Source organism: Seriola lalandi, unplaced genomic scaffold (genome assembly GCF_002814215.2).
Source record: "Seriola lalandi dorsalis isolate HSWRI2012SDOR001 ecotype SW California unplaced genomic scaffold, Sedor1 jcf7180002053703, whole genome shotgun sequence".
Taxonomy (NCBI): Eukaryota; Metazoa; Chordata; class Actinopteri; order Carangiformes; family Carangidae; genus Seriola; species Seriola lalandi.
This window is the reverse complement of record NW_019524256.1, coordinates 50,884-72,576: the sequence shown is the minus strand read 5'-3', so window position 1 is coordinate 72,576 and position 21,693 is coordinate 50,884. Positions and strand designations below refer to the sequence as shown.

The following is a 21,693-nucleotide window of genomic DNA, read 5'->3' as shown; positions in this document are numbered from 1 at the left end:
GAAAACTTCTTTTTACTTTAAACTTTACACCAATAAAAGGGAGGACATAACATGTGACAGTTGTCAGGACATTTATTGGATTTCAGGCGGTCAAAATACCTTTACAATATAGCTAATGTAAGACTAGCTATGTTGGCTGATTGAGTTGTTAACAGTTAGCTAATGCCCCCCGCCCAACATGGTCAAGTTAGCATGAAGGACCTCTCTGTTCTGTCCTGGGGGGGTTTGTTTGCTATTTTCAGGATAGTTTATGTTCCCTGAAGAGAACCGTACAACTGGCCGGTTAATATATTCTGTCTTCTGTGTCTTTAAGCCTCACAGCTACTGACATACATTCAGTACACAAAAATAATGACTTTAGTACTATTTCACACTGCTACCAAACCAAAGGTTGTTTCATAGCGTTCATGTTATTCTTTATTGTCGAATTTATGGGATGAAATGAATTTATTGTATTCAAATCTATTCTTTTAAAAACTGGTAGTTGCTGTCTAATCTCTGACTAACTAGTTTTGGGCTGTATTAGTAAATATTCAACATTGCCCCTTGTTGTAAGGGTTGTAGATGAGTTCACTGACGTGGTTGGGCGAATTTATCAGCTCTAGTACTGATACAATGCCTGAGTTTTGTTACTGAAACTTGACTTTTTTCATTACTTTACTTTGAGAAACACTCACATTTGTTTCTACAAAACCATTCAGAAAAATAAACAATTTCTAAAGTGTTGAACACAAATTCACACGGACTAATTTGCAGATATTCATTAAAAATTGACGTTCCTGGCACTTTCAAAAAGGTATAACTGTACCTGAACATCATCTATGCAGTTATCACTGTCACTAATCGAACTCCTTTGCACTTTCAGATATTAAATATCAAATATAAAAAATAAAATTACTTGTTTATGTCAGTGTCCATCAGAGGGATGCCCAGGAAGATAGGATTCATCGTGGTCAACTCTTCAAGTCATGAGGACAACTTCACTGCCAAGGAGCTCATGGTCCATGCGCCCACAGTCAATGGTTGGAGATCCGGCAGGTACATATACAAAGCGTTCTGTTTGAAAAGCATGTCATTCGTTCATGGCAACTTTATAACTTCATAGGCTGCAAAAGCAATAAAACATTTCCTATGAATGGCAGTTTTCTTAGATTTCTAATGAATAAAAATAAATAAATAGATACATTTTAAAAAAAAGTGTAATTTCCTCTTCAAGAAACTCAATATTACGTGAATCAAATATTCTGCAGGCTGTGCTCTTACCCTCAACACGTCACCCTCCAGCTGGTGGAGAGAAGTAGGGTGAGGAAGCTGCAGCTGCTGGCCCACCAGTACCTGATCCCAGCTAAGGTGGAGTTCCACATTGGAGACACTCTCCCTGAAACCAGCACTCCAGGGTTCCCAGGGCAGCTTCGCAGGCTCGGGTGGGACTTCAAACTGTTTTGACTTGCACCCTCTTGTATATTTTAACTAGAAGTTGTAGGTTAATACTAGATGGTTTAGGAGGTTGGGATGTTGTAGCATACAAAAACGTAAACAATGATCATAGTTTTTTTCTGGTGAGGGCTCAACATGTATTAAAAATGTAGCTATGCATTTTAGTCTGGTATACTGTATCACAGCAGAGAAGTTGGACTGAAAAGCAACACTGTGCTCTCACCACAGGTATGTGTCTTTGTCAGACAACGAGAAGACGGGCTTCAAAGCTCGGGAGCTGAAGTCGGTCCATGTCGACGCCATCGGAACATACCTGAGAATAACCTTTCATAAGAATCATGTCAACGGTTACAATCAATACAATCAGGTACTCTGTTTAATACTAGCGATGCACCTTCACTATTTCACTGCCTGTAACTTAAGTCTGGTCTGATCCAGACTGTGGGCAGCTTTTAATCTTGGGTTGTAAAAAAAAGTATTTTGTTTGTTTTGGTGTTGCCTTCCAGAGTTTATTAGGTTAAATTGATAAATAGAATGTGAAATAAGCAACAAAATCTTGCTCGAAATCTCGTCATATCTCTAGATACAGCCAGTGTCTTTTAAAAACTATTTATTCAGATCATTTAAAGTCATTGGCTACTAAGAACACACAAGGTAGTAGTAGTTATTTTGTGTGATATCTGTTGCGTGAGGCTCTCAGTGACAGCACTTACACTGCCATCACCCTGGTATCCAATAGCAACACTGGTCAGAGCACCTTTCAGATAATATTTGAGAGCCTCATTATTGTGATGTGTTGCAGTGATATGAGACAGTTTTAAAGAGCACTGTAAATGTGGCTGATACCGTATGTAAAGAAGAATAACAATATGTGTTGTGTTCATTTGAAGAATGTGTTCAAATGACTGCTTTATTAGACACTCTTTAGAATTAATTTCTTGCCAGTTATTCCCTCAAATTCATAAGTTTCCTATGCATTTTCAGTAGTGCTGAGATGATTAGTTGAATAATGATTTATTTGATTGAAAGAAAATTAATTGATTCCAGGTCTGTTAATCAATCAAATGTCCTTTATCAAGTATAATCCCAGATTTTCGCTTGTTCTGGTTTATATAATATGATGATTAGTTTTATTTTCTCCATTTTATATCCTTGTAAATGGAATACTTTGGGTTATTTTTTTTACTGTGATGATAATGTAATGGACTTTTCACATTTTAGAGACTAAATTATTGAGCAAAAGAATGATAAGAATCGTAATTGCAGGATTGTAATTGATATGTTTTTACTCACCAGATAAGGCTGGTGTTAGTCTATAAACAAATCCCATGAAAAGACCAAAACCAATAATGTATTAGTGTATCTGTGTCTGTGACTCATTCCCATTTGTTCATGCTAAAGAAAATCTTAAATCTTTGAAAATGGATCATAAATACATGGATTAATTTTTAAATCTGACTAAGTAATTTCCTGGAACAGTTTTGCTCCATAAACAGCGCCTTTACTGGGGACTATTTTCAACAGCAGATTAATGCACATTTGTTGCTTTTGTCAGTATTTACAGCAGCAGGACAGTTTATGTGGGATTTACTCAAACTAAACTTCAGTTCCCATGTTCATTGTTTATAAAACAACGGAGATCTATAGCGGAGAGAAATTAGTTATATCAAGCTTTGAATACACAGATACTACTTAAGTAGGATCAGTTCATTGTTGGTTTTAATCTTTTTAACGGATTTGTTGATAGTAAGTTAATGAAGGATATCACAATTGTTATCCTTTAAACTGCAGTGAAATTGTTTCACCGTTATCCTCTCAGTAATATTCACCCATTTATCACATGCATTGCTTTTTTTTTTTTTTTTTCGTATTTTCTCCTGCAGTCATGTTTCGTTCCACCACCTCACCATCATCTGTTTATGATTTCAGGTTGCTTTGGTTGCCATTAATGTTCTGGGAGACTCTCTGGATGGAAATGCGTTTAACACAATTGTAAGTGAGCACCCTCTTCACCCTGAACGTACACCTGCACAGCAGTAGGTGGTGCTGTTGCATTTTGATTTTGTGAAATGGTGCTCAGTCATCACAGTCACTCAGAGAGGCCTTGACTGAAGTTTTATCAGTTTGAACTTTTGTCATGTTAAAAAGGGAACCAGGTCAACAAAACAGGTCAAATTAGAATCACATTATTTATCATTCAAATATTCTTCATAAAACCTCATGAGATGCAAACTGGGTTATTTTTTTTCATAAACTTTGTTTATTGATTTTTATATTTATACTGACAATGGTGTTAAAGCACTGTGAGTGACAGTGTGATGTTACAGCAATACAGCTGACAAAACAACAACATACTAAACGTAGCAAAAGACAACAACACAAAACTAACAAAACGCTAACACAATGCTAACAGTCAGCTTGCTCTTATTTTATCTTAAACATGATAGCCTAATCCTTCCGGTCAGAGTTACAATAAATACAGAGAAGAAGTAAATAAAATAAAGTGAGATCTTATTGAGGGATAACTGATGATGATAACTCTGCATAGACAAAGAAAGGCCCCCACATCTTTTAAAATTTCTTGGAAGAACCTTTCAAAATATGTCAGATCTTTTTTAAAGATGTAAATTATTGAATATTTCTTTTATCCACAAAGTGTGAGAGGCTGGTGTTGGTCATTTCCATCTCTAAGCATCAGTTTTTTTCTGCTCTGATGCTGTTTGAGCTGCTTTTTTTTTTTTTTGTTAGAATAGACAGGATAATATGAATACCTATAGAAGATAATGCTAATCCATTACCATAGCCCTAAATGATATGGAACTTGTAATTTGTTGAGATTATGTCAGAGAGTTGTTGATTCAGCATACCTTGCATGTAGAGCGTATACACTGGATAACACTGTGTTGTATGGGTGTTTTATGTAGTGTTTCCTCATAGTCACTGCTCCAGAGACATTATATAACCATGTATACAGAATATGCACACATGTTTACCTGAATGGTGTGTGTGTGTGTGTGTGTGTAAGTGGGTGTGTGTCTATGTGTCAGGAATGTAGTAATGAGACACAAAGGGAAGGCAGTATGTAATCACACAGGAGGCCTTTAGTTAGTCAGAGTAATCAGATAGTCCTGCAGACGGACAGCTCCTGGAGGAGAGAGAGAGCACCTTAAAACACACACACACACACACACACACACACACACACACACACACACACACACACACACACACACACACACTGAAACAGAGACACGGAAAGACAAGGACACACACTCGCACAGATTCCAGTGAACAGGCTGTGCATTGTTGCTCCACTAATCTGACTCCGAGCGCCTCCACCACAGCGGCGATCCTGCCTGGAGGGTCGGCTGGATCTTGTTCTCTTATATCTGCTTTATGGATGGAAGTTGTGTTTGTCCTGTGGAGGGACACTGTAGCGTGGATACAGAGAGAGAGCCTAATTATTTGCTGCTTTAACGGCTCATTTTACCCAAATTATGAGAAAAAAGCATCTCGGTGGTATCAGGCCAAACATATGCTTCTTGTTTTACTTGTCAGACTTTGAGATTTCTGCCTCTCCTCAAATGAAATGGAGGTGAATGTGATTTTGTTCATGGTTCAGAAGGATTAAAGAAGAATAATGATTGATGTCTGTTGTCAGAAAGACGCTGAAGCTGCCAATAACTCTCCATCATACTGTATATCTGCGCTGTCCTTCTCCAACTCGTAAAATCAGTCTCCAGAAATTAAATGATGCTTATAAAGTGCAATCTGTTTTTTTAAATTTTGAGCTTACTATAACATGGTTTATTTGTTTCCCGTGGTGCTAACATGTTACTGCTCTGAGCCTTTGTTTGTTTTGACTTGTCACAGCAGGAAATAGCACATAAATGAGTGTTACTCATAACCATAATCAATGGATCTGTTCTATTTAAGTGTCCGAGTAATTTGTGATAGCATGAAACTAGCATGCGCAGTACTATAACCAGGAAACTGAGGCAGATAAATGGAACTCAACCGTCACTGATTTTATTAAAACGTCCTATACCCGACCACCACAATGGTGTAAACCAGTTAAATCTCTCTCTCTCTCTCTCTCTCTCTCTCTCTCTCTTAATCAACAAAGTTATTGATTGGCTTTTTAACTGATAGGAATCTAATCTGTGTCACTGACGACTGAGGGTGATGTGACATTAACACTTTAAATTATTTTAGCAACATATTAATCCATCAGTGAATCCATCAGTTAGTTGATTAATCAGGGAGCATTAACCCAAGCTTTTTATTTCCTCTTACAAAGGTTGAAATAGTGACTAAAAAATACACGTTACTGCTTTTTATCCTCCTGGAAAATAGTTTAGTTTTGTATTTCAGGCAGGATAACTACATCCTTTGTGATAGGTGCACAGAATTGCTCTTCTTTCTACTTATTACTGGTGAGGAGGAAGTGGTGCTCATTAACTCCTGGTTTGATGTCTATGAAGTGCTGTGAGTCATCGGTACACACTGTTTCCTGCTTGCAATGATTTGCCACTTGACATTTCAGGTGATAGTCGTGCTACAGTGATAACAAGTCTCTATAAAGGCCAGAGCCTGAGGATGCTGGTTAATGAGTGAGTGAATGAGTGAGTGAGTGAACGAGTGAGCGAGACTTACGGCCGTTATCATGATCAAATTAAAATACGATTATTTAACACGTTTACTCATTGACTTTGGAAACACCACCCATTTAAAAATACTGGACTTTCTTGAACTTAATATATAATATTATATTAAAAATACAATTCAATGAAAAAAACTAATAAAAAGAAAATAAAAAAATTAGATAAATAAATAAAATGATAAATAATATATAATATGTAAATATATGCAATTAAATATATAATAAATAAAAAAAATTACATCAAAATAAATTTGATGAAATATGTTGTAACATTACTGTACTTCTGTGAACCTACTGAAAACATATATTCGGCATTTGAAAATATAAATAAAAATAAATTTGACCAAATTAAATGAGATCAAATATGTTGTAGTTCACTGTACCAACATACTGAAAACTCGACCGACTCAAGATGACGTTCTCCTGCGTACATCGTTACCAAAACGTAAACCAAACCCAAACGTAACCAGGAAGTGACAAAATCATAATCGAAAATAAAATTAGATAAATTGCTCAGCTCCACTGGCTGATCCTCACTTTTGAAAAGGGCAGTGTTACGGTTAATTTCAGGTTAGGGTAAGGGCTGAAGTTGAGGGTCACCTTAAAGTTAATGGGATTAGACAACAGTGGTCAGATCCTTTTTGAGCACAGTAATACAAGAGTACATATGCATGTGTGTGTAATTTGTCCATCTGTTTACCCCCAGCCAAGCAGAGAGCAGCTGATCGAACACTACCTCAATAGCACTCAGCTGGAGGCCGCCTTGGACATGACCTTCATGGGGTGAGGCTCGGCCATTGAACCCTGGTTTCTTTGTCTTGTGACAATAACACTGTTCAACAAAGCCATTTAGTCTGGAAGCCAAGCAAAGCATTCACAGCCACTCACATTCGAAGGCAATGCAGGTGGCAGCCGGTGCAAAGAGGAAAACACATTTCGAAATAATCTTTTTTTTTCTTTTCTTAATACATCAACCCCCAACGGACGTTTCACCTCGGGGTCTCCCGTCCTGGGGGGGTCAGTCAGTGTTTTTCCCCTTTGATCAGGAATTGCACAATACAAGCCCAATGAACTGATGATGACACATTTATTGGACACAAGCATTTTCTCAAAGTTCAGACACAAGTTTCTATATTGTTCCTGACAGAAGAGTGGCTAATCTAGAATATTTTAATGTTTCAGTCTAGTTAACGGCTTCTGTCCTCGTGTCTCACACCCAGAAAATGTGAGTTGTTTTCCCCCTTGGATGACCTGGCCTTCGACATGTACCAGGACCCGGAAGTTGCTCACATCATCCGTCTCCTGGACCAGAAGAAGCAGGACATGGTCCGGCTGGAGAAATACGAGCAGGCCAAGAATCTGAAGCAGGCCATCGCCGACCTGCAGAAGGTACTGTAGCTTCTGAGAGGCTCACACCAGATGTTTGTTCACACGGTCCAGCAAAATACCCCATAAACACAAGGATGTGTTCTGGCTGCAGTGAGAGTATTTTAGTGTATTTGTGAATTACTCATGGTCTGAGAAGGTCTTCAAGAAGTCTTAATGATTCATATTTAAGGCCTTCAAAAGATAAAAAAGTACTTTACATTACATCACGACTTCATACGAATTAAACAAACAAAATATAACATGTTGATCGGTGAGCTTTAGAGGAGGACCTGCAGGCAGGTGGACTTATGAGCTAACTGTTTGCCTGTACTTCCAGTCAGTGCTTACCTGTATTTATTGATATAATAAGGTTATCACCACCCTGTGTTGCATTACAGCATCTCCGTATTGATCACACAGACATGAGTGGTATCAATTTTCTCAGCAAGAAAACAAATTCCCAGAAACTTCGAATTATCCTTTTAAGCCACTTTAACTACCTGCATGGATTTATTTTACAGATTTTGCCTCATTCACACATATTTTACAGAACGTTCTCCCACACTGCAGGAGTGTAAACTGCTCTTTTATCCTAAAATGGAAAAGTGAAGTTGATCAATTCGTTTCCACAACAGCATTCTAAGGCTGGGCTTCAGTATTTAACTACGGCAGTTGCATTGTAGTGTTAATGGGGTTTAGAGAATGTGTCTTTGTTTTAGTACAAACAAGTGGTATGTGAACACATACACACACACACACACACACACACACACACACACACACACACACGCGCTAAATCTACCTAGTTACTGGGGGTATTTTTTTGTCTTTGCTAAGAATTCCCAGGATAATCAAGAATCAATTAAAACAGGTACAAACAGAAATGAAAAGTTCAGAGATTAAGAATCTAAAATGACCAAGAGGCACCAGCGAATTCTTTTTTAAAGAGCGTTGTAGTAGGGCTGCACGACAAAAAAAATAAAATCATATTGTGATTATTTTGGCAGATGTTCTGATTTCAGTTGGAAATTATCGTTTTTTGCATTTTCCTTTTCACTGAAATTTTTTTTTTTAAATGACGATGATGATGATGTGATTTTTGTTGGTCTTGTCCCAAAAAACATGTTTCTCTTTCTTTTTTACGTCTGGAGAATATGATTTGTCGGTCGGGGCGTCTCTGTAGCACCAACAACACTTATGGTGCTGACAACAATCGCACTTGCGCCATATTGCGATTTCTATTATATTTCGATTAATTGTGCACCTCTCCTTTGTAGTGAGTTTCAGGTGGACGGTGCAAAGAAGCCATAGTTTACTGTACATGCAGACCATGTACAGTAAACTGGCTATAAGAGCTGTGGGAAATGTTTTATTGTGGTAAGGAAATGATTTAGGTCCAGATGTCAGCATCCAAACACTGGCTTGTATTCTTTGTTTCTAGTGTATTCTCACCACTGTTTGTAACAGTAGTTGTTAAACATTGTTCAGATTCCTGTTACTGACCTTCTTTGTATGCAGTGTTACCATGCTGACCATGAATTCTTAATAAGCCTGACAGCTGATGGTCCTTGGGTAGCGTCTCTCCCACGCCGGGCCGCGGGCCGCTCTGAAACCTGATAACACACACACTAGCACCTTGTTAGTATGGCATATTAGTATCGTGCACAAAGCAGTTGCCAAGGTAGTCATGCTGAAAATCCCTTGTCATTGCACCCTCAGGATGTCAGGGGAGGCTTTGTGGTGTCACATGATATCTATAAACACATGACAGAGAGGAGACAGGACAGAAGGATGAGTATTTACCTGCTCTATTTCTCCCACTTTACACAGTCCAGTTTTTCTTAGCACAAAGGATGCACAAGATTCAGAAATCACAAAGAGCTACATGCTGGAAATCCTTGATATACAGTAAATTTGAGGAGCAGCTGAGGTGCAGAAGAGAGGAAGCTCAAGGTGTTGCAGCTGAGACTGTGTTGCTTGGCACCTGGTTATCAACTAAATTCAGCTTAATGGAATTTCCTCACAACGAAATTACAAGCCTGACTTACTGGAAGTTGCTGTCAAATTTCCATTCAGTAAATTTCAGTGATTCACCATGTGGCACACTCCCTGTTATTACTCACTGTGTTACTGTGTGGGGCAGAAATGCCCACGCCATGTCTCCAAGCCAAAGCTCAGAACCACCTCCAGTATGGTTCAAAGATTAAGTCTGGTTCGCTTCTCTGGAAGTTAAATTTACTGTTTTAAACATTACTGCATCAGATTAAATGACATTTTACACACCAATCACTGATTCTGGGGAAATCTGTGATGTAGGTTCAACAAAGTCAAAGGTGATAAACATGAGCAATCAGGCGGGTCATAAACAAGGTGACGGTTTAGCCAGATTATCTATCTCTTTGTTTTTATTATTATTGTAAAGCACTTGGAGCTGCTTCTCTTGTATAAAAAATGCTCTACAAACAAAGTTTATTATTATTTAGATCAAAAAAAAATCTGGAAGTGAGCTGATCTGAGATGTGCACAACTACAGAAAGTGAAGTAGGTCAGAATTGTATCGGGGTGTCAGCTTCTAAACTGTAATGAATATTTACAACTCACAGTGTGGGTAATTATTTTACTGCTCACCTACGTATGTTTGACTGTCCTGAGGGAATCATTTTCAAGTGTTTTACTGCTTGTATCTCTGACTTCTTTTTATTGATATCACGTTTATTGCCAGATAAGCTCGGTGAGCACAATGTTATTTTAATCATTTCAATCAGGAGAGACTAAATGAAATTTATTGTGAACAGAAGAAATAGACTTTGATGCTTAGACCCAGACAGGAAATGGATCACCATGGAAACGATCCATAGGTTTAAGGACCTTCCGAGAGAGAGAGAGAGAGAGAGAGAGAGAGAGAACATTTTAAAAAGTTTGACAGCTTACAAGCAACTGGCTGAAGGCCACCGTGTCAGGTTGTGATTGGATGAAGACAAGAAACAGCGAGTGGAGCTTATAGATAGCAGGAAACTGACTTAGATTTCGAGGAGATAGTCTTCCTAACTGAACTTTCGCTATGCGTCACTAAACATGAACAAAGATCAAGTATGTAATAACTGGAATAATATTACAACAAAACACCACAGCAAGAAAAAGACCAGATAAAATTGTATTTAAAGCCAGAATACACTGCACTCTCACCTTTAAGATAGTACCGGTGGTGGAAAAGTAAGCGCTAAGTTAAAACAGTAAACATCCAATACATTTTTTGTCAGTGTGGCCACAAACTGACATAACAACAGTTCTGCTCCCATGTTTACATCTCTAAACATGCAGCCTCACTGCCTTCACCTCTGCTTGTCCCGGGCTCTTCCAGGTCGGGGAGCGTTTGGCCCGATATGATGTGGAGAAGCGATGTGCCATAGAAAAGGAGGACTATGACCTGGCCAAGAAGAAGAAGGAGCTGATGGAGGAGTACAGGAGGAGCGTCTACCAGCAGCTGGAGGTCCACAACCTGTTGGACACGACGATGGTCAGTCGCCGGTCACTGATGGCAACACTTCACCTGTTTGTGTGATGAAGATAATATGGTGAAACAGGAAAAATCGGTTACTTTACAGTTAAGTGCGGATCTAATAATGACGTATTGTGCCTCTGTTTTCTCCAGATCACGAGGGCGACAGATTCCTCCCCGCTCCAGGACCCTCCCTCCCTTCTGCCCTCTCCGGGTCACCGTTCAGTCCCTGCCAAGTCCCTGGTGTCCACAGACACATTCAGGAAGGGGAGAAAAACGAACGCTCCTCAGAATCAACAGTTGGCCACAGAAACTGTGGCGCCCAAACTGAGCAGCCAACCTGACACACCCTGCACCCCCGCTGCCGCTATACCCAAGATAGATGTAAGATCAACACTATCCACTGTGTAAATGTTGCAACATATCACTTTTAACAATGCTTTATGGACGGCCAGTAACAGGGATGATGCAATTTCTTTTTGAAATCCCTGTTTATTGCTTTTTTGAATGAGCAGCACACAAAAGCACATACTCAATAGATAAGCCAATAAAACAAAATACAAATACAGCAAGTGAACAAGTACAATATCTTTTACAATATAAAGAAATAAATATACAATTTTAAAAAAACAAAGATGCGGTTTAACATAGTTCCAATACAAAGCATGAAACTGACGTGTTTATAGCTGATGCTAATTTTCAACTCTTATCTCTCGTTGGACTTTAACATGTACAAAATAATTAAAACTGTCAGTTTTGATTATCATGAAACCACAACACACTACAGATATGAAACATTATTTTGAAATGCGTTGAATGTGACGTGTGTGTGTGTGTGTCAAGAAGAGACAACAACAACAAAAACAACACAAAACAAACAAACAATGCGAATGATAATAATTACACAGTTAGCTTCAAATATACAGATGTTCAGTCTATAAAGAGACAACAACAAAACAACAAGCTACAAAAAGTCAAACAAAACAATTAACAATAAATACAATTAGCTCTGGTGTGCTCTGAGCAGCACTTCACCTTTGGTGTGATTTGACTTCAGGTGGTGATGTGTTCACAGCTCTTTATGGAGAAAGCTGATTGTCCAAATTTAGATCTACAATGTGATAGTTTGCAGTTTCTATTCACCACAGTTTCTCTGTTACTGTATCAGGAAAGAAACTCTGGATCTAAACTGTTGATACATGTATAAACTAATTTGAGAAAGAAAAAGGTGAATAAAGCTCAGTTAATGATCCAGATGTTGACAGCTGCTGTATAGTTGTACTGTGGCACTTTGGGAAACATCTCCTGCCTTTAGCCCCTGTATTGTTGGAGCACACTGGCAGATTATGACCAGCTTTTATTCTTTACTCACCACAGACTGAGACCGGTCCGGCTACAGGTTTAGGTTTCACTATTTAATTAAAAGCGTGCAACAGTTGGCTGACTCCAGCGGCTGCCAACCTGGCGTCCAGACTCAGCTTTGAGCCTTGTACGAGCAGCAGAGTGCCAGTTGGCCCGGGGGCACAGGAGACAGTGCTGACTGGATGGAGCCTGGGTTTGTATAGAGGGGGTTCGACATCCATTGTCATCGTGATGTTTCATGATCGGCCTATTCAGTGATCACATGCTAGTGAGAGTTAGTGAAAAGAGCAGGGATAGAGCTGATGAATTTTTCAAAAGGGTGGACATCCTGTGGATCAGTTGTCTCTGAGCCTTTCAGCTGAGGGATCTCTGGAGAATACATACACACAAAAAGAAAAAAAAAGTGAAAGCTGTACATGTTTATATATGTAAACATTATATTCCGAGTTGTAAATACCAATGCCGTTGTCTTGTTTATGACAGGTTATCGGTGTGCCTTATGATGAGAGGCCGCTGCCAACGCTCCAGAGGAAAGACCGGCCAGTGGAGGCCGTCCAGAGCCATGCAGAGCAGCGCCCCCCCCGACCTGACATCCACAGGACTCCGCCCGGCCCTGAGCTGAGCGGAGAGCCAGAGCCCCTCACAGAGAAAGCCCAGAGAGAGGCTGGACTACCAATAGAGGTTTACGGAGAAAGCCTGGTAAGAAAAAGAAAGAGGGGACAACACGGCTGACTGAGCCAAGTGATGAAGATATTCAGCAGTCTGTACAACATTTACCTCCTTCTCTCTCTCCATCTCTTGATTCTTCTTTGTATCTCTCTTTCTAAAATAAGTAATTTGCTGTGCACCTGCTTGTTACTTCATCCAACTGCAACCTTGTGGCATTTGTGTCAGGTGGAACGTGGAACTGGGAGTTTATCCTGGACACAGTTGCCTGCAGCAGCTGGAGGACAAAAGCAATGAGCTAACAAAGGATAAAATGTTCTGTAAAACTGAGGGGAAGTACAGAGTTGGATGATTATTTCTGTGGCTGTTTCAACTACAAGCCACATTTTTCACACCTCACATAGTCATTTGATTTATTGATAAAATAGAAAATATCGATTAGTGGAGCTTTTTGTTTTTTTTGTTTTAAATCAATATCGCCAGTTGAATGGGTTTGTGTTTTATGATCTATGTCAGGAGTCTCCAACCTTTTTCACTCTGAGAGATATTTTGACAAAATAAAAGCGGCTGAGAGCTCCTCCTGTCTAATATCACTGGACACATTTATTCACATATCGTATCAAAACACTCAAACTGATCTCCAAACCAAATCAGATCAATAAGATAAATTAACAAGTCATCAAATATCGATATCCAAAAACATCTGAAACTCACATCAGGCAAATATTTTGAGTGATGATTCAGTCAGACCTGAACACACAGACACGAGAAACCGCTGCAAATAAATCTGATTAGAGATCAGAGAAGAAGAAGCTCCTCAGTCCGTGATCCAGTGATAGTTATCAGTGCATCTGATGGTACATAACAAACAGGAAGTTCAAATAGATTATTCACTACACTTCATTTTCCAAAATGTAAACAAACACGGGCTAAAAAAAAAGAAAAGTTGAAGTTTAACACAGAGTTTAACTCCCTGTATCCATGACAACATATTTGTGTTTGTTGGAAAAGTTTAGTTTATATATGTTCTGTTAAGATTTGATAACACTGCATGTCGGGGGGGGGGTTGTTGCTTGAAGTTTGAACTATGCATCAATGGTTTGTACAGACTATATTCTCAGAGCCTCTGTGTGACCTACTGGAAGCTCACGGGCCACATGTTGGACACCCCTCATCTATATATAGAACAGGGCGGGAAAGACATCCCCCGGGCAACTCTCTTACCCTTTATTTTGTTGCAGGTGGCGGGGGCTTATTCCAAAACCTGGTCCAACAGAGAGGAGGCTCTGCTGGCTGTGTACAAGAGGCTTTTGGAGGTATCACCCACCACCCCCAAGGAGGAGCTGAGAAACATGATAAGAGCTGCAGTCTTCCTGGTTAAGAGAGCCCTCCTGGATAAAGTGTCATCGGTGAGCCGTGGTGACTTCTGTGAATGTTCCAAGTTAACTGTAGAGAAAAGCAGCTGTTAGGGAGAACTGGATATGTTGAGTTTGTTACTGTCAACGTCTTCTATACATCGTGTTCTCTGGACTCCCGTTACGAACAGAACTAACAGTGATGGTGTCAAACATAAGCACACAATCACACATGCAAACACTTAACAACGTTCCCCCTGTGCCACATGCAACCCCAGGCCCCTCCCCCCCGAGCTGACTTCCTTAAACAAACAGTTTTGACAAGGATGGCCTTGTAACCTCTCTGGAGGTCGTCCGCAGCTTGTATGGTAATGAAAAGGGCAGCGCCGCAATAATTCTGGTGATTTATTTTCCCCGGCCACATCGGCACACAGAATGATCCATTAACATGTTAACTGGTTAATTTGCTGCTCAACAAAAGTGCTTCAGTTTAGTTCATGATAAATGGGCTGTTCTCTGGAAATCAGTGGCTGCATTTCATGTAAGTGACATCCAGGGGCCGGAGATATTTCAGTCGGCTCCGTAGTGTTGGTCCAGTCATCATTCAGCTCATAGATCAGTCTAAAAAATACAGACTGAATACAGAATTTTAAGCCAAAACACCATTAAACACCTTACCCCCAGGCCATCCCAGACCTAAGACCAATGTTACCATGGTAACAATCATGACACCTACACCTACAAGCAAAAAACCAGGACAACATGGCCCATAATTTGTGGTTTGCTAACAGTGTTATAGAGAGAGCAGACATTTCTTTTTTGTTTGTTCAGCTTAAGATAGACACAAACTAAACTGCTTTGTTATTTATTTAATCTCTGTTTATTGCTTTTTTAAGTGATGAGCATACTGAAACACATACAACAAAATATAAAGACAAGTGAACAAATACAATATCTTTTACAATATAAAAACAATTAGAAAAAGGAAATGTGAGGTCTGACTGTTTGTTGTATTTAAGCCACAGTCTCTCTTTGTGAAACCAGCCCCTGCGTCTAAATGTAGCCCAGCGTGTTTTTTATATGACTCCAGTCTAAATTTTCCCATAAATACAAAAATTCCACTAATATTGATAATGTATTGATAATTCAGTTTAGCTCTAGCAAACAGGTTAGTTGGTATCTTTAGTTTCCAGTGTGTGGTTAATGTGTCTGGTTTACTTGTTAGTGAGTATGAAAACAAACAAACTTTCCCCTTCTCAACCACTGATCACCACTCTCTCTCCACACGCTCTCACCAACTCAAACTAAACATTTTCTCCCCTCTCTGCCGACTGACATCACCCTGGTGCCTGGAGCTTTTTCTTAGAAAGTCGACTAAGTTTTGAGTTAAATGTCCCGTGGCTCTCTCCTCAGGTTTTCCAGGCCTCCTTGAAGCTGCTGCGCCTAATGCTGAGTCAGCTGATCCCAGGTCTGGGGTTGGGCCGGACTGAGGTGACCTACTGCTTGGATCAGACCTGGCCCAACCTGCTGGCCAGGACCGCAGACTCAGCCAGCCGCCTCCGGGCCACAGTCACTGCCTTCATACAGGTATTAAAACACCCTGGACCGACATGTTGCACATTTTCTTTGACTGAAAGGAAAACAAAATGACTGAAGATGATTTTGCAATAATTTTCCATCTGACTTTAATTCTCTCCACCATCCTCTCTTTTATAGAGCTCTATAAAAGCTCTTTCCTTCTTTTTTACGCCATATATTAAGGTGAAGTCCTGGTTCATAATCTCATTTGTTTATGGTTATTATCTCTCAATTTGTAGTAGCAGTGATTTCTACACATACCAGGGTGGAGTTGTCTCCTGTCATCCTCTAACAAATACAAAGGGGTTTATTTAAGTGGCCTCCCTATCCCATGAGATGGGCCCATACAAGGGTGGAACAGTTACCAAAACAGCAAAGCCAAAAACATTAGAAAAATTAAAAGAATACAGCCATGCACCAGTAAAACAAAAACATGCATAAAATAAAGTATTTACAGTATTAAAGATAAGTTGTAGGAGTGAGAGAATAATACACTGATGTGTCCTTCGTCCACCATTTATGTACATAGAGAAGAAAGATTTCCTCAAAATAACTTGATGATGAATTCATCATCATGTTATATGTCATATCCTCTGTTAGTTTAAGTTAAAACAGTCAATTATTCCTTTTTTAACAGGTTGGATTTCTAAAAAAAAAAACATTTCTCTTGCCTCCAGCTCACAGTAGAAAGATTCTCCTCTCATACCAGCATTATCCAGCATCAGCTGCGTCACAGAACCATTGTCTAAACATATAGATCTCTATATAAACAGCATATGTGCTTTATCCTTCACTTCCACTGAAGACAATAGTTGTGTAATGTCTTCTGTGGCTCTGCAGGAGCCTTTCCTTTTTGACTCAATCCAGGTTTTATCAAGAATTTAATGGACAACACAGCGACTCAGTGTTTTATATATAATGCTACAGATGTACCCTCACTGTGAGGCAGAACCCAGGGCAAAAAACAAAAGTTTGCCAAGCGACTGACTGCTTAGAACGCACTCTGAGATGACTCTATCATAGATTCCTCTTTTCTCACATCTGGAGTATGGCAGCTGCAGTGTCAGAGGACAGTGATGGGAGAGATTTTAGTCAAGAAAAATAGGTGTGGAAACTAGACCTGTGCCTGAAGCTGAAATTCTGATTCAAGCAATTAAAGAAATAACCTTGATGTAACAAATCTGAGCAAACTTCAGTGAAACAGTAATGTAATATTGAGTGTCATTAGTATGACAATTGATAATTTGGTCATGTATGGTGAACTGTATTTCTTCTGAGCATGCAAACATAGATAATGGCCACGTTTCCATGGAGATAAATACACATAAAACATTTCACAGGCAGTGATTGCTTATATTTATTTGTATGCTTAATTATTATGTGAATGTAAACACAAATAATGGATTTGGTTAAATAGACACCCTTTTTTGATCGTTGCGGGTGAAATCAGTACGACGGTCAAAACCAACAAGTCCTCCTTCAAAACAATGATGAGAGCGGCGCCTTGTTTACACGCTCCACAGTCAGAAAACATGTGCAACACCAAATCACACTTTCCACCAAAGGCAAACATTGAGGCAGATTGACTGAGCGTGCTTGGTACTTTTATTTTTATCAATTACACGACTTAATCTCCCCAAAACTACAACAAATATTTACTTGACTGAATGTCAAACTCTTTGGTTAGATAATGAAACCAATGAATCATGAAAATGATGAAATGAGCTGATATCATAACTTACCAGGAAGTCCAGTACTTTGTTTTTTTCCATCAGGTTTAGTTGAAACATTTTCAACTCACACAGACACATCTTTGCATTACCCAGAGAAAATTCACTATTATTATTATTATTATTATTATTATTATTATTATTATTATTATTATTATTATTGTTATTGTTATTTTGTTTTTTTGTTTATATTTGTTTCCTTTGATTATTTTGTTGTTTTTTTGGTTTTGTTCTGTCTTTAATTCATAGTATAGAGGGAGAGAGAGAGAGAGAGGGAGGAAATGTGTGGATGCAACGACAAACGCAAACTTCTTCACATCCACATTGTGCACTCTGTTTAAATCACTGTAATTAAAAAGAGTGTGCAAGTTATTTTATGTGTTAAGCCGGCTTTTCTAACATTAGACTGATTACAAAGGCGTCACTGTAGCTTGATAAACGTGGTGAATCAGGAGGCGTCTGAGGTGTTGTCACGATCTGTCCCAGGCTTCAAACAATTCAAACAAGCCCCAAGTTTTAGTCGGTGATGACGTGTAGTATGTAAGTGAAGTAAGTGTCTGACTGTATGAACATGTGTCGTGTTTGTTTGCTCAGTGGAATCTGTCAGTGCTCTCATGCGTGTGTGTGTGTGTGTGTGTGTGTGTGTGTGTGTGTGTGTGTGTGTGTGTGTGTGTGTGTGTGTGCGTGCGTGTGCGCGTGCGTGCGCGTGCGTGCGTGTGTGTGGATGTGTGGATGTGTGTGTGTTTAAGAGCTACAGTTGCTTCTGTTTCAATGAGATCAACTTAGGTCACAACTGTACCGGCTGTTACCAAGAGTTTCAGCCCTCTGAAATCATCGCTCAGCCCCTCTGGACCTCGATTAGAGCAATGACTGAATGCCTCTTTGTTTTTGTTTTTTTGTGTGTGTGTGTGTGTGTGTGTGTGTGTGTGTGTGTGTGTGTGTGTGTGTGTGTGTGTGTGTGTGTGCCATATTTCCGATGTACATTCCACTCACCTGATGAGGCTAAAATACCAAGAGTTTTCTTCCGTCATACTTGTACACATGTGTTCTCTGTCACGACTTGTGTCTCCACCAGCTGCTTGTGTTGAATGACAAATCACTGAGTGTAGCATCACATGGGTACAGTTTGTCAGTGCCCGTCAGCATGCACATTATTTCATTTGAAGGTGTGAGTCTGTGAAGCACCTGCATGATTTTAACACTGAACATATTAAAGGTTTTGATTGATTATAGATCAGGTCTAGGTTCTATATTAATACTGTGAAAGTATCAGCCTCAGTCCACAGAGAAATGCACACAGCCTGTATTCAGAAACTGAGCCTTAAAACCAGGAGTCAGGACTTCTGGAACTTTGTGATGTCACAACAAAACAGTCACCAAGCCCCGCCCACCTGGACCCACCATCCAAACCTTGCAGGATTTGGTTTCTCTGAGTGTTTTACCTGAAATCTGCTATATTTTTATTGGATCACTCAGAAAACAGTCAGCCAATCAGAAGAAAGTCTCAGAGCCTCCTCTCTTCTGATTGGCTCACCGACCTGTTGTTATTAGAGCTCCAGAGAGAAGCCTGAGAGAGGAAATGTAAAACTACACTGAGATGGTTTTTATATCTTCTTATGGATCAACACTTGAAATAGATCACAGGAAAAGTGTAAAATATGAGTCGTTTAAAGTCAGTGTCTCTTTCTCACGTCCCCCTTTTAGGAAATTGCTGTTTTGAAGGATGTACGGGTCCTGCAGCTGATCCCCGGGGAGCTGGTGAAGCCCTTCAAATCCAACTTCCCCTCTCGTCTGGCCCAGAGTCGGGCCGAGCTGCTCGAGAAGCTACTCGCTGAACTGGGCACAGAGAACTCCGGCTTCACCCTGAACAATGTCATGATGGTAAAGGTCCTAAAAAATGCTAAAGGCATCTATCCGTTCTCTTTGCAGTGATGTGGGCATCCTTAATTAATTTGAACTAATTCAAATCTCTGATATGGCTGTACAGTTTACAAGTTAATTATCAATCTTTTGCCTCACTGCATCTAGACAGTCTGACGCCCAGAGTCACCACAATAGCAAGAGCAGCTTTGGTAGCTATTATTTCTTGTCTTGCGATAATAAGATAATTATTCCCTTATCTCAAGGAAAGAAACCTCAGCAGTCATTGGCTGCCATTCAGTTCTATAGGTTCTGAGGGTCAAAGATTTCCCGACTAAAGCTGTTATCAGCTACTGTTGTTTCCTGGCAGCTTGTCAACTCCCCTGTCACAATCTTTCCAGTCTAGAAATAGCAATTCTGACATTCCCTCTGTACTACACGATAGCACATATGCTGCATATCATACATACAGGATAATGTCTGTATTATTCCAGTTTAAATGTAGGCATCCATTAAGTATATTTTCCATTACATTTGGCTCTGTAATCGCTGAGAGCAGCCCCTCCCTGACTCAATGTGGCCATTCACTTCACCCAAACAGGCCGTCAGTAAGCTCTAGTCAGCTGAGTCAATGTTGTCACCATTGGCATCCATTTTGTGTCCCTTGTACTCCTGTGGTTCCCAGCAGTGATCTAATATTTACATGCAAACTATCCAACTGTTGACCCATGCTGGGCAGGACAACAAGCAGGCCTGTCCTCCCCTCTCTAGTTTACGACCCGTCCTCCACCCATCCCCGTCCACTCAGCCCTCCTCCTGACTCTGCGAGGCTTTTTATCAGTGAGAGCAAATTGTTAGGTTAGTCCACCTTCTGAAGCGAAAGCCACACAGGTGGCGCTGGGTGGCCTGTGTTTGCACGTTTGTGCGTGCTTGTTCAGCTCCTCCCTCCTTTTGTGTTTTCTGCCTCCATGTTTGTTCAGGAAACATAGATTAGAGTCTAGATTGAGATGCAGCAGGATAGCTGTACTCTGGTCCATAGCTGTTCCTTCTCTCCTGTCCTGATTAAACAGTCTGATGAGAAACACATAAGAGAAAACTGAAACTCCCTTTCAATTAACAATTTCATTTTTAAAGTTATTTTTTGGGCAGTTTTTGCCTTTATTTTGATGGCCACAGTGAAAGTGAGACAGGAAAGTCAGGGAGAGAGAGAGGGGATGACATGCAGAAAAGGGCCAGAGGCTGGACCCGAGCCCAGGCCGGCGTGGCCAGGACCAAGCGCCCATGGCACGTGCTCCACGAGGTGAGCCACCAGAGCCCCCCCCCTTCAATTTATAATGATAATAATATAACAACTTTTATTTATATTGCACTTTTCTTAACAAAGTTACAAAGTGCTTCACAGAAAAATAAAACCAGATAAAAGAAAACGTCAAAGAACCTGAGAATAGTAAAAGAAAAAAATCATACTTCAGTATTAGTATTATTAAAGGATCTGACAGTAAGTGAAGAGAGTCAATAAAATATGTCAAAAAACAATGATAGAGGACAAAAAAAATATAGATTAAACACATATCAAACATTGTCAAAGACTATTAAAAAGAAATGTGTTGGAATAGGTTGAGAAATACAATCACTGAGCACTATATTAGGAACACCATTTCATATATTCATACAATTATCCAATCAGTCAGTCATGCGGCAGCAGCGCTGCTCATATAACACAGAGCTTCTGTTAATGTTCAAGCAGCAGAATGAATTATTGTACCTGATGAATTAATCCGATTTGGTTCTACTTTTCCTACCAGGTCACAGCAGATATTATTCCTCGTTAGTTTCAGGCACTTTGTATATCACTCAGCCTAGAGCGAGAAAAATCAAGTATCCATAAAACTTTTAGAACATTGGGGATATTTTTCCACAGAGTGATGGCTTATAAAGACTCTGGGTGATAAACAATGTCCCTGATATGAACCAGTAACATTACCTGCTGTAAACTGGTAGGCAAACTAGAATATATTGTGGCCAGGCAACCTTTAGAAAGAGTGTGTGTGTGTGTGTGTGTGTGTGTGTGTGTGTGTGTGTGTGTGTGTGTGTGTGTGTGTGTGTGTGTGTGTGTGTGTGTGTGTGTGTGTGTGTGTGTGTCTGTCTGTCTGTCTGTCTGTCTGTCTGTCTGTC

At 39.8% G+C, this 21,693-nt stretch overlaps 1 protein-coding gene across 1 annotated transcript in view; it reads left to right on the top strand.

Annotated features, from left to right (window-relative positions):
- Positions 1 to 21,693, top strand: part of cep104 (centrosomal protein 104) — a 33,875-nt gene that overhangs the window by 45 nt on the left and 12,137 nt on the right. The window contains exons 2-13 of the mRNA XM_023401606.2: positions 912 to 1,038; positions 1,251 to 1,424; positions 1,666 to 1,804; positions 3,367 to 3,429; positions 6,807 to 6,883; positions 7,321 to 7,489; positions 10,830 to 10,985; positions 11,121 to 11,351; positions 12,813 to 13,028; positions 14,237 to 14,404; positions 15,764 to 15,937; positions 19,363 to 19,539. Coding sequence (XP_023257374.1) covers positions 926 to 1,038; positions 1,251 to 1,424; positions 1,666 to 1,804; positions 3,367 to 3,429; positions 6,807 to 6,883; positions 7,321 to 7,489; positions 10,830 to 10,985; positions 11,121 to 11,351; positions 12,813 to 13,028; positions 14,237 to 14,404; positions 15,764 to 15,937; positions 19,363 to 19,539 — 1,857 coding nt within the window. The 5' untranslated portion in view covers positions 912 to 925. The remainder of the gene's footprint in view (positions 1 to 911; positions 1,039 to 1,250; positions 1,425 to 1,665; positions 1,805 to 3,366; positions 3,430 to 6,806; positions 6,884 to 7,320; positions 7,490 to 10,829; positions 10,986 to 11,120; positions 11,352 to 12,812; positions 13,029 to 14,236; positions 14,405 to 15,763; positions 15,938 to 19,362; positions 19,540 to 21,693) is intronic.